Consider the following 14,627-nt stretch of genomic DNA (forward strand, 5'->3'; position numbering starts at 1 on the left):
AATGACCATGCTCTCAGTCCGTGGTGAGAAGGAAGCAAGGCCGCGTCACGAGCTCCGTCTGTTCGCAAACAAACCGGTAGTTCACGTATGAAGACATTTATGATGTCATTTATGATGTCAAGCGAGGAAAGGAAATAAGAAAAAAATTGAGGAGATAGAAGCAAGATACCCGGGAAGAAAAACAAAAACGAGGAACACGGATACAAATAATTTTCACACTTTTTATCCAAGGATATGCCTTGTCAGGCCTTGAATAATACGAAACAAAATGAACAGCAAAAACAATCAACAAATTAACAAGAAATATTGCACGGGACACAACAGCAACTTCTAGACAAGGCACAATAACATAAAACACACCAAATCCTGTTCAAAACAAGACTGAAAGTCTAACAGCGGCGTAGCTGGGCTTGTAAAATATTATAAACCACAAACACAAATGATTAGCTTTTTAAACAGTCGCTAATGCTGTTTATACCATTAAACAAAGAAATTTGGAGGAATCCAGACATCAGTGAGGTACGTTTTACTTACAGAACTGAGGTTAGCTCTACTGTAATCTAGATTATACCCCACAAGGGTTGGGTACGTACCGTTTTGTTGTTAGAGACGTAACACCGATGCTTTCGATATCTGATGATCATTTTAACAATTGGTTTGTGTTTCACACAGAATGAAAAACGTAAAGGTAGAGCATGGCGATTGTGATATATGACAGGTTCGACGATATGTTCGGCATGAACGGCATATAAATCAAAATGGCAGTGTGTGGAGAGTCAGCCGCCGCACTGCCGTAATGACATCAGGTGTGATCACATTACCCTGTCATGTGACCAGATCCTCAGCTCTGATTGGTATACGTTTCAGGGGACATACATACATACGGGCAAAACACTGTTTTAGATGGATTTGCCCTATGGGCTACGCCATAAAAACTCAACTTTAGTGAGGCGGAAACGGAGAGCTCAGATTTTCACGAGCCCGTGCAAAAACCCCAAGCTGGAAGTTATGAACATAAAGTGTCCCCTCAGCCACCTCGCCCCTTTATTTTTTAAGTTTAAGAGGCAAATGCAAATTGGCTTATTTTTCCAATCCTATCAGGAAGATAACCGACCACTGAGGAAAACATTTTACACTGGCTGGAAATTACATAGAAAAGGACAAACATTTGTACCGAGTTTTGCTGGCAGGGACCATTTCTTCAGAAACAGAAAAAAACATTTTGACCCTGACAAAAATCATCACCTGTTGAGAATGTTTTCAGGGCAATGTTCTGCTCGTCCCATGCACTCCAGAGCACCAACATAAGATGAAAGGTCCGGCTTCACCATCAGTTTCTTCATGTTAGAAAACAACTGTGCCACATGTAACAAGGATCCCTACAAACAGAAGCACATGCATGGACACCATTACAGCTTTGCCTCTAAGTTTCCTCAGAAATAAAAAGAAATACAAAACCCATAGTTGATATACGAGATGATACTGTTACGTGCTCCTCCCCAAACCCCGGTCACGGTGTACCCCCGAGCCCCGAGAGAAGTCACGGCAGAAAGATGTGTTATTCTGTATGTCAAAGATCAATGGTGAAACCACACCAATTGTTACCAACAAACAAGTATTGTATTAAGATCACACCAGATTAACAGTACAACAACAATAGTAATCAATTGTACAACCAATATATATTTCCTACGATGGTACCATCAGGTTCGTACAATATAATTCACTGTGCTCCAAGTGAGCGAAAAGAAGAACATTCCCAATGTCTCTATTCCGGCATCAAGCCAAAGTCGATCCGCTCCAGTAATCGTCAGAACGATGTCTAATCGAGACCAGAATCCCGTTCGGATGACAGTCACAGTCACGCTGCCAAAACTGCGCAAAGGTGCCCTCAAGGCGACTGGGAAATCACACCTTCGGGTGTGGACGTTCCACGGCTTCCACTCGGCGAACCGCAGATTTCCCACTCAAAAGCCACGTTGCACACACACACCAGATTAACGTCTGAATGCGGTGAAAATGGTTGAAGCGAGATGAAAAACCTTGAGCGAAGTGCAAGTCCTGCGCGAGGTAAAAATGGCCGACGGCTCGTTCTCGTGGCGTAACGGCACTCTGATGATTCTCGTCGGAATCAACCGCAAAACCTGACACGGAGGTGGATCTGTCACAGCGATAACAACTCTGTCGCAGGAATCCCTTTCCCGGGAAACCCGAAGTTCACTCGTGACCCTCGTTCGTCAACGTTCGCTCCAGACCTCGAAGCAGCTCGGCTTCTTGTCCGACTCACTCGCTCCGCCTTCTCTTCCTCCTCTTCCTCTTCGTTGTCGTCCGGTTCCGGTTTCATTTAAAACATCAACTTTTTTACCTTTTGAAAATAGTAATCTCTATCTCCCTTAAACGACAACAATAATAGTACATGGAATCAAAAATGTTTACAGTGGATGAAAACCACAACAACGGAAGTGACGAATCCATAACAATACCCTGGAGATTTTTTCTTTTTATGCCTCTGCCAATGAAGTTGCCGGAGGCATTATGTTTTCAGGTTGGCCGAACGGCTGTCTGTCCGTCCATCCGTGATAGGTTTTCGTTACTGCGATAACGGCTGAAGGGATCTTAGTCAAACTTGATGCAGGTATGTATAATGAGGTAAAGACGAACTGATTAGATTTTGGGTTCACGAGGACAAAGGACAAAGGTCATAGGTCATGTTAGGTAAAAATCCTGTCACCGCGATAACCAGTGATGGGATTCTGACCAAATTTGGTACAACCAGTGGGGTCACCAGTGGGAATCCCACGGGCATGGAGGTGTATCTTTGTGAATGGTGCAGCCGTTTTTGCGGTACCCGGGACAATAACATTAGGTGCGAGTCCAAACCTAAAATGCTGGAGACCAAAGCTGAAATTGGAAAAACAATATAGCCTTTTTTTTTTCTTTACTGAATCGAGGCTCGTGAAAGAGCTAACATTTACTTCACAAACAAATCAACCAGACAAACAAAATATATAAAAAGAGGGAGCGGAAGACAAGATGGGGAGAGAAGGGAAAGCACACAAACACAACATTTAAGAGCAGGGAGATGTGTGGGAGGGAGAGGGCTTGGGGGGAGGAGGCGTGGGGGGGGGAGAAGTATAAAACACAAGGACACCAAGGACTTCCAGGACAGAAGTTGGTATTTCAAAAAAGTGGAATTGGGGTGAAATTAGCAGGGGTAGAAAAGATCAAGGTTTTGGATGGGGGAAGATAAGAGATGGTGGTGAACAGCTGTTTTAAAGACCTGGAGGGTGGAGTGGGATTGAAGAGAGTGAGGGAGTTTGTTCCAGAGGCGGGAGAAAAGAGTAATGAAGGAGTGAAGGTGAGCAGAGAGTCTTGATTTTGGCAGTTTAACCATCAGAGGGTTGCAGGCAGATCTTGTGCGACCTGTAGGAATATTTGCGGGACAGAGCCCAGAGAGAGCTGGGGGGGGCAAGGCCAGAGAGGAGTCGGTAGAAGACAGAAAGACCACCAACATGCCTGCGGTGAGAGAGTGAATGGCCCTCAGAATCAGCTTTATCGCGGGAGATAACAATGATTCTGAAAGCTTTGGTTTCTACAGCGTGATGCCGAGCTAGGTGTGAGACAGGAGCACCGGCCCAGAGGGGAGAACAGTATTCCATCTAGCTGTGGATGAAAGCTTTGTATGTGGTGTGGAGCTCAGAAGTGCCAAGGAAGGACTTCTCACGATGGAGGATGCCCAGTCGGCGACTGGCATTGGAGGCCAGCTTGGAAATGTGGTTATCTCAGGAAAGATCATGGCAGATAGTGAGACCCAAAAGCTTGAGTGACAGAACTTCTTCAAGAGCATTGTTCAGAAAGTAGATGGGAGGGTTGTCCAGATGGTCTTTTCGTAGAGACATAGTGAGAGTGTGAGATTTGTCGGGATTGAAAGACATGTTCCACTTGTTTGACCAGTCTGTGATTTTGTCCAGGTCTGCAGAGAGTAAAGAATCTGCTGCCTGCCGATCTGAGGGATGAGGAATGGAGCGGCATAAAGTGGAGTCATCAGCAAAGAGATAGAGAGGGTTTTCCAGAGAGTCGGAGAGATCATTAATGAAAATTAGAAAAAGCACAGGTCCCAGAACACTGCCTTGAGGAACTCCAGCCTGAACAGGAAGGGGAGATGAGAGAATTCCATTCAGGGCAACATGTTGACTGCGACCGGAAAGGAAGTCTGCAAGCCATGCGTTGAGGTTTACATGGATACCATATGAGGAGGTTTGGTGAGCAGAGCGGGGTGCCAGACCGTATCGAAGGCACGTGATATGTCAAGGGAGACAGCTCTGATTTGATGTTCGGCATTGAGGACCTCCATCCATTGTTGAGACAGCAGAAGCAGCATGTCCAGAGTAGAATGACCTGGTCTGAATCCAATTTGATGATCCGAGATCAAGCCATTGGAGAAGAGGAAGGATTTGATGACAGAAGCGATGATCGATTCCATGACCTTGCTCGTTATTGGGAGCAGGCCGATTGGTCTGTAGTTGCAAGGATATGTTTTTGCACCTTTCTTGTGTAAAGCGGTAATGTTGGCCGATTTCCAAGCAGGTTTCAGATGACTGAGAAAAAGAGAGGGTGAAGAGAATAGACAGGGGGTGTGAAAAAGCGGCAGAGCAGGATTTTAGGCCCCTTGGGCTGATGCCGTCTGGTCCATTTGCAAAATCAGAGTCGAGGTTTGACAGAAACTTATCCTCCTTGTCAGGAGAGAAGGACGCAGAGTCCAGAAGCAGATGGGTTTGACTGGGTAAGGTGGGTACAGAGAGGGATGGGTTTGGGACACAAGATTTTGAGGAAAACACAAAGTTGAGGCATTCGGCTTTGTCACGTGCGGTGTCAGCTGTGTAGCCGTTTGAGGTAAGGAAGGGGATGGAGGGGGAACAAACACCAGAAACAGATTTGACCAGGTGCCACCAGGATTTGGAGGAAGGAGACAGGTTTGAGAGTTCAGTCTTGAGAGTAGAGAGATAGTGATTCCTGGCTCTCCTGAGGGTATAGTTGGTCTTTTATAGACAACGAGAATGTTCAAAGGGTGAGTCTGGACGGTGACGCTGGCTAAAATATACTCTATTCCTTTGATATGGGTCGGCTGGTGCTTGCTTTCTGGTTGTAAACAATCTTTTGCCATGATCATAATGCCACCTTTTTCTTCTCCTGTTGTAGTGCTTCTTTCCTGTCGCAGTGACACCATGTTTGGCTGCAGAAGGCTATCTTTTTGCAGGATATGCTTTGTTGTGAGAAATGTTTCAACAAAGCAATAAATGTTTGTGTATTGTAGTTCTTTAGTTGCTCTCAAGTCAGATATGTGGTTGAGATATGATCTTATGTTGAGAGACACAGGTCTGAGATGTTCGCCAGAACTCCTGAAGTATAGATCAGTGCTACATGGGAGTTCATGGGTCGAGAGTCACTGCAGTTCTGCAGTCACATTGGGGTTCGCAAGGATACCAGTGGCATCACAATCAATGATGAACAGTCCTTGAAGTGTTTTTACCCTGCTAAAGGCAACATATGCTTGTCCTGGCATAAATGGCCTCCTCTGCACTGTTTTTTGCATCGATACCACTCCATGGCTTTCTCTGTTTGATTATTTGGGGATTGATTTTGTATATTTACCTGCATTTTATCATCCACGAATGTGGGACACTATCAAAAACTTTCTTAGAGTCTATCCAGGTGGTGGATAATTTAGTTCTTTACATTTTGCAAATTGCAAGTTTGGCCTTGTTCAGCAGTAGATGGTCAATTGTTCAATAAAACCCTCTCTTACATCCCTTTATTCTGCCTCTAAACCTCCTTGCTGTGTTAGATGATGGTACATCATTGATGTGACGATTCCTGTTAGCAGTTTGTATGTTGTTGGTAGACTTGTTATCGGCCGGTATTTGTGGGAGAGTTGGGTTTCCTTCGATTTTGGGATGAGAAAAGTGTTTCCTTCTACGAGCCACTCATCCACTGGAGTTTCTTTGAGGATGTTAGTTAAATCTCCTGGCGTAGTGATTGTGAAGAGGATCAAGTTGTTTTAGCCAGAAATTTGAATTCCATCTAGGCCTGGGCTTTTGAAGTTTGGTATTTTTTGAAGTTTTTTTAAAATTTTCTCTTCATCAATACATCAATAGGGGCATTTTTCCTCGAGATGTTGCTTCTTCTTTTCCAAGTTTAGGATCCATTCTGCTTCTTTATTATGTTATTTTCGATCTTCAAAAATTCCTTTGCAGGGAGAGTTGACACATTCCAGTTCTGCTTTTGTTTCCCCAATTCACGGTAAAACGTCTTTGGGTTATTTTCAAACATGTGGTTTTGTTTTCTCCTGTTGTTTCTCCTGTTGTCCTTCCTTGCTATCATTTACTCAGCCTGTCATCCTTCCGAGGTCGGCAAATTGAGTACCAGTTCACTGGTAATTCCCTGTGTGTCACAAGAGGTGACCAACAGGGTTGGTGACAGGAAGGGCATCCGGCCATAAAACATTGCTTCAAAAAGGGGACCACGGTGCCCGAAAAAGGCCAACCCCCGCTCCGCAGGGAAAAATGGCCTCTAAAGGTGGTTCTTCCTTGCTATCATTTCTATTTTGAGTTTGTTTTCAGCACCCAAGCACTCCAGGTCTTCAGATTTTGTGTTTGATTTTTATTCTTTGGATTCTCTTTGTTAGTTTTGGGTGTCTGTTTCCTTTCCTGACCTGTTGTATTTGTCCTACTTCCCTCCACAGTTGCTTTCTTTGTGTCTCTAATCTCCGTCTCCAAGGTGGAATTTGGTTTCTATTTGTAGGGTCTGTTTTTTTCTTTTTCTGGTGTTGTTTGTCCATTACTTTTTCTTGAATAAGTAGTGCCACTGCGAAACAGACGACATCGATTTCCTTCAGGGTGGATGCTTTAGAAATCGCTTTCCTTTTGAATGGTTGGTTCACCTCACTAAGATTTTTGTCCGTTTATTGTTTTCTATGCGATGAAGTTTCGGTCTTTCTCTGAGTTTTATCAATTACATCTCTTCTATTTTGTTGGCTAATTCCTCTTCCAGTCTATGCTGCTCTTCATCATCTTCACCATGCTCCTCTCCCTCATTCCGCTGCTCTTCCTTGTCTTTCTGCCCATCACCATCCACCTTTTCCTTTCTTTCCCCTTTGTTTGTACCTGAGATGCCTGGTCTTTATCTCTGAACCGGTCTTGTCCCCATCTCGTTTCACAGCCAAAACTCCCTCTCGTGCCATCTCAGCCAAATTCCTGCCATCTCTGTCTTCACCTTCAAGGGAGCACTTAAATCCCCTCACTCTAATCTCTCTTGCCACATGTTGCCTTGCCATAGATGTAATCTCTTATATTCTATCTTTATCTAGATACATTCTAATTGTTGAAAATACTTTCACAAAATTATCAAGGGGGGCTCTCTTCACCCTCGTAGCCAGTTTCGGGTTTTTTCAGCTGCTTCCTGAACCGTTCACCCTTACATTTACTCCCCCATCCCTCATGTATGGAATACATCTTGCATTGGAGGATTATCTCCTTCTCCTCAACACTCCAGGTTTCCATTTGTAGTTTTCTCCTCTGGAGTAACATCTTTGATGGTGGTGAGACAGTTAGCACCTTCTCAGCTTCTTGCTTTGGTGCATAATGATGTCTCTTCGCAAGGTGATGTTTTTCCTCGCTTGAGAAGGTTCAGTCATTATTCTTTACAGCACACTTCCCTGGTGCTCCAAGTGGCCGCACAGGCATAGGTTTACCAAGATGCAACAAGATGGAATGCAAATAGGCTCCCCCAACCCCCTCTTGGCTAAACCAAACCCAATTCAGTCAGTCTACCGATTGCAATGTGCCATAAAAGTGTCGTCGGCCATACTATTTATTTGTCATGCTCGTCATCGACAGTGCAGTGTGCCCTGGGCTGACTGAGTGACAACTGAGCTTCCTTACCACCAGTTTTCATAAGCTTTCTACCATCACCCAGAGTTTAACGGAATGCAAATAGACCTCACAACCGATGATATACCTGCTTCGCCCATGCGTGGATGAGGATATTGTACATGCTCGTCCTCAGATACTGCCCGTATGTAGCACTTTTCTCAAGACGCTGCAGACACAATTGCGCGAGGTCCAGCTCTCCAGTGGTAATGCAAGCTTCCAAGTATGCCAGGACTCCCGCAACTTCCTGTGTATAATACCTCTTCTGTTGCGTCGTTTTCTGCAAAAAAGAACGAAGTCACCAAAAAAGATCGACAGAAGCACCTCTCTTGACTCATGATAGCATTGACTGGTGGTGTGATTCTGTCACTGAAAAAAACAACTAAGGTCTCTTCAACCTCAATTTTCTATGTACAGTAACAATAACATCATTAATGCTGCACCATGGTATTGAATAGATTATATTAGCACTCAATTTTATATGTACAGTGACAATAACATCCTTAATGATGTACCACGGTATTGAATAGATTACATTAGCACTCAATTTTATATGTACAGTGCCAATAACATCCTTAATGCTGTACCATGGTATTGAATAGATTACATTAGCACTCAATTTTATATGTACAGTGACAATAACATCCTTGATGCTGTACCATGGTATTGAATAGATTATATTCGACTCAATTTTATATGTACAGTGACAATAACATCCTTAATGATGTACCACGGTATTGAATAGATTACATTAGCACTCAATTTTATATGTACAGTGACAATAACATCCTTGATGCTGTACCATGGTATTGAATAGATTATATTCGACTCAATTTTATATGTACAGTAACAATAACATCCTCAATGCTGTACCATGGTATTGAATAGATTATATTAGCACTCAATTTTATATGTACAGTGACAATAACATCCTTGATGCTGTACCATGGTATTGAATAGATTATATTCGACTCAATTTTATATGTACAGTGACAATAACATCCTTAATGATGTACCACGGTATTGAATAGATTACATTAGCACTCAATTTTATATGTACAGTGACAATAACATCCTTGATGCTGTACCATGGTATTGAATAGATTATATTCGACTCAATTTTATATGTACAGTGACAATAACATCCTTAATGATGTACCACGGTATTGAATAGATTACATTAGCACTCAATTTTATATGTACAGTGACAATAACATCCTTGATGCTGTACCATGGTATTGAATAGATTATATTCGACTCAATTTTATATGTACAGTAACAATAACATCCTCAATGCTGTACCACGGTATTGAATAGATTACATTAGCACTCAATTTTATATGTACAGTGACAATAACATCCTTGATGCTGTACCATGGTATTGAATAGATTATATTCGACTCAATTTTATATGTACAGTGACAATAACATCCTTGATGCTGTACCATGGTATTGAATAGATTATATTCGACTCAATTTTATATGTACAGCAACAATAACATCCTTAATGCTGTACCATGGTATTGAATAGATTATATTGGCACTCAATTTTACATGTACAGTGACAATAACATCCTTAATGCTGCACCATGGTATTGAATAGATTATATTGGCACTCAATTTTATATGTACAGTAACAATAACATCCTTAATGCTGTACCATGGTATTGAATAGATTATATTAGCACTCAATTTTACATGTACAGTAACAATAACATCCTTAATGCTGTACCATGGTATTGAATAGATTACATTAGCACTCAATTCTACATGTACAGTAACAATAACATCCTTAATGCTGTACCATGGTATGGAATAGATTATATTAGCACTCAATTTTATATGTACAGTAACAATAACATCCTTAATGCTGTACCATGGTATTGAATAGATTATATTAGCACTCAATTTTATATGTACAGTAACAATAACATCCTTAATGCTGTGCCATGGTATTGAATAGATTATATTAGCACTCAATTTTATATGCACAGTGACAATAACATCCTTAATGCTGTCCCATGGTATTGAATAGATTACATTAGCACTCAATTTTATATGCACAGTGACAATAACATCCTTAATGCTGTGCCATGGTATGGAATAGATTATATTAGCACTCAATTTTATATGCACAATGACAATAACATCCTTAATGCTGTACCATGGTATTGAATAGATTACATTAGCACTCAATCTTATATGTACAGTGACAATAACATCCTTAATGCTGTACCATGGTATTGAATAGATTACATTAGCACTCAATTTTATATGTACAGTGACAATAACATCCTTAATGCTGTACCACGGTATTGAACAGATTATATTAGCACTCAATTTTATATGTACAGTGACAATAACATCATTACTGATGTACCATGGTATTGAATAGATTATATTAGCACTCAATTTTATATGTACAGTGACAATAACATCCTTAATGCTGTACCACGGGATTGAACAGATTATATTAGCACTCAATTTTACATGTACAGTGACAATAACATCCTTAATGCTGCACCACGGTATTGAATATATTATATTCGCACTCAATTTTATATGCAGAGTGACAATAACATCCTTAATGCTGTACCATGGTGTTGAATAGATTACATTACCACTCAATTTTATATGTACAGTGACAATAACATCCTTAATGCTATACCACGGTATTGAATAGATTATAAGAGCACTCAATTTTACATGTACAGTGACAATAACATCCTTAATGCTGTACCATGGTGTTGAATAGATTACATTACCACTCAATTTTCTATGTACAGTAACAATAACATCCTTCATGCTGTACCATTGTATTGAATAGATTACATTAGCACTCAATTTTATATGCACAGTGACAATAACATCCTTAATGCTGTACCATGGTATGGAATAGATTATATTAGCACTCAATTTTATATGCACAATGACAATAACATCCTTAATGCTGTACCATGGTATTGAATCGATTACATTCACACTCAATTTTATATGTACAGTGACATAAACATCCTTTATGCTGTACCAATTACCATGGTATTGAATAGATTATATTCGCACTCAATTTTATATGCACAGTGACAATAAAATCCTGAATGATGTACCATGGTATTGAATAGATTACATTAGCACTCAATTTTATATGTGCAGTGACAATAACATCCTTAATGATGTACCATGGTATTGAATAGATTACATTAGCACTCAATTTTATATGTACAGTGACAATAACATCCTTAATGCTGTACCATGGTATTGAATAGATTACATTAGCACTCAATTTTATATGTGCAGTGCCAATAACATCCTTAATGATGTACCATGGTATTGAATAGATTACATTAGCACTCAATTTTATATGTACAGTGACAATAACATCCTTAATGATGTACCATGGTATTGAATAGATTACATTAGCACTCAATTTTATATGTGCAGTGACAATAACATCCTTAATGCTGCACCATGGCATGGAATAGATTATATTAGCACTCAATTTTATATGCACGACAATAACATCCTTAATGCTGTACCATGGTATTGAATAGATTACATTAGCACTCAATTTTATATGTCCAGTGACAATAACATCCTTAATGCTGTACCATGGTATGGAATAGATGATATACACACTCAATTTTATATGTACAGTGACAATAACATCCTTTATGCTGTACCATGGTATTGAATAGATTATATTCGCACTCAATTTTATATGCACAGTGACAATAACATCCTTAATGACGTACCATGGTATTGAATAGATTACATTAGCACTCAATTTTATATGTACAGTGACAATAACATCCTTAATGCTGTACCATGGTATTGAATAGATTACATTAGCACTCAATTTTATATGTGCAGTGACAATAACATCCTTAATGATGTACCATGGTATTGAATAGATTACATTAGCACTCAATTTTCTATGTACAGTGACAATAACATCCTTAATGCTGTACCATGGTATTGAATAGATTACATTAGCACTCAATTTTATATGTACAGTGACAATAACATCCTTAATGCTGTACCATGGTATTGAGTAGATTACATTAGCACTCAATTTTATATGTACAGTGACAATAACATCATTAATGCTGTACCATGGTGTTGAATAGATTACATTAGCACTCAATTTTATTTGTAAAGTGACAATAACATCCTCAATGCTGTACCATGGTATTGAATAGATTACATTAGCACTCAATTTTATATGTACAGTGACAATAACATCATTAATGCTGTACCATGGTATTGAATAGATTACATTAGCACTCAATTTTATATGTACAGTGACAATAACATCATTACTGATGTACCATGGTATTGAATAGATTACATTAGCACTCAATTTTATTTGTAAAGTGACAATAACATCCTCAATGCTGTACCATGGTATTGAATAGATTACATTAGCACTCAATTTTATATGTACAGTGACAATAACATCCTTAATGCTGTACCATGGTATTGAATAGATTACATTAGCACTCAATTTTATATGTGCAGTGACAATAACATCCTTAATGCTGTACCATGGTATTGAATAGATTACATTAGCACTCAATTTTATATGTGCAGTGACAATAACATCCTCAATGCTGCACCACGGTATTGAATAGATTATATTCGCACTCAATTTTATATGTAAAGTGACAATAACATCCTCAATGCTGCACCACGGTATTGAATAGATTATATTCGCACTCAATTTTATATGTGCAGTGACAATAACATCCTCAATGCTGTACCATGGTATTGAATAGATTATATTCGCACTCAATTTTATATGTAAAGTGACAATAACATCCTCAATGCTGCACCACGGTATTGAATAGATTATATTCGCACTCAATTTTATATGTGCAGTGACAATAACATCCTCAATGATGTACCACGGTATTGAATAGATTATATTCGCACTCAATTTTATATGTAAAGTGACAATAACATCCTCAATGCTGCACCACGGTATTGAATAGATTATATTCGCACTCAATTTTATATGTGCAGTGACAATAACATCCTCAATGCTGCACCACGGTATTGAAGAGAATATATTAGCACTCAATGTTATATTAACAGTGACAACAAGTGAATCCTCTTGGATTGCGCTGAGGTTCGGGCATGGAATTTCGAGCCTCGATCATGGTTCGAGCCTCGATCTTGTATACAAAAATAATAATAATAATAATAAGAACCTTGGGCCGAATCTCGCGCTTCACCAGTGCGCGTGCGCGAATTTACGTCACGTCGGCAGCGAGAAGGGGTTCCCCAACACGAACCAATCAGGAACTGCCACGTCACACTTATATGATCTCAGAATTCCTGTGACAGGAATTCGCGTTACACTGGCTGGAAGTCATTCGCTAGAGGCGCTTCCTCAGCGCTAATAACATCATTAATGCTGCACCATGGTATTGAATAGATTATATTAGCACTGATGCCCGAAGTGGAGATCGGTTTTTGAGGTTTGGGACATGGAATGTAGGGACAATGACAGGGAGATCAGGAGAAGTGGTGGAAGTATTGGTCAGAAGAAGAGTGGACATATGTTGTGTGCAGGAGACTAGATGGAAGGGAAGTGGTGTGAGAATGGTGTTGGTTATACTGTTTCCTGAGGAGTTTGTAGACAGTGTGGTGAGTTTACATTCCGGATTAATTGCGACAAAATGACTGGAGTGTGACTAGAGTGAGTGATAGGTTGATGATGGTGAAAATGATGATTGGAAAGCTCTTGGTGAACGTTGTCTCGGGATATGCTCCGCAGGTTGGTCGCAGCGATGAAGAGAAGGACAAGTTCTGGTGTGCGATAGAGAAGCTGATGGAAAACGTGAAAGATGAGGAAGTTGTTGTGGTAGGAGGAGACCTAAATGGACATGTGGGAAGGAGTATGGATGGTTTTGAGGGAGTTCATGGGGGTTACGGATATGGTGTGAGAAATGGAGAAGGTGAAAGGATTTTGGGGTTTGCTGATGAAGCTGATTTGTTGATTTGTAATACTCAGTTTCAGAAAGAGGATAATAAGCTTGTTACATACACATCAGGTGGGTCGACGACAACCGTTGACTACCTGATGGTGCGTAGGCGAGATTGGGGGCACCTCCGGGACACAAAGGTGATCCCGGGGGAGGAGGTTGTTTCACAGCACCACTTGGTTGTCTGCGACATAATAGTCAGGTTCAGTATGTCCAGATTTAAAGTTTCGTTGGATTTTTTGGGGGATTTGGAAAACTATATATTTTTGGAAACGATATTGTATAGTCAGTCAGAAAACCAATGTTGCTATTTGCACAGACTCCTGTATGGCGGCCATCTTGGATTTTCAAAATTGCCGCCGTAGAACTAATTTTTCTCAATATCTCAGCTTCTAAATAACATAGAGCTTTGATTCTAACGGCTAAACACACATTTTCAAGGGCCCCGAATCCAACGGTAACAAGTTCGACAAGCTAGACATGACCATAGAGCTCCTATGTGGCGGCCATCTTGTATTTTTCAACCTGGCCGCCGTAAAATTGATGTTTCTCAATATCTCAGCTTCTAAACAACATAAAGCTTTGATTCTAACGGCTAAACATACATTTTCAAGGGCCCCGAATCCAATGGTAACAAGTTCGATAAGCTAGACATGACCATAAAGCTCCTATGTGGCGGCCATCTTGGATTTTTCAAACTGGCCGCCGTAAA

At 40.3% G+C, this 14,627-nt stretch overlaps 1 protein-coding gene across 4 annotated transcripts in view; it reads right to left on the reverse strand.

The window, feature by feature from the left end:
• POLRMT (RNA polymerase mitochondrial) overlaps positions 1 to 14,627 on the reverse strand; it is a 238,297-nt gene that overhangs the window by 205,642 nt on the left and 18,028 nt on the right. For all 4 annotated transcript variants that reach the window (XR_013622380.1, XM_078771712.1, XM_078771710.1 and 1 more), the window contains exons 4-5: positions 8,017 to 8,208; positions 1,246 to 1,379 (exon numbers count right to left, since the gene is read on the reverse strand). Coding sequence is in view for 3 of the 4 variants with exons in the window: in XM_078771712.1 (XP_078627838.1) it covers positions 1,246 to 1,379; positions 8,017 to 8,208 (326 nt within the window). In the remaining variant the exon portion in view is untranslated. The remainder of the gene's footprint in view (positions 1 to 1,245; positions 1,380 to 8,016; positions 8,209 to 14,627) is intronic.

Source organism: Myxine glutinosa, chromosome 2, assembly GCF_964187855.1.
Source record: "Myxine glutinosa chromosome 2, kmMyxGlut1.1, whole genome shotgun sequence".
NCBI classification, from domain to species: domain Eukaryota; kingdom Metazoa; phylum Chordata; class Myxini; order Myxiniformes; family Myxinidae; genus Myxine; species Myxine glutinosa.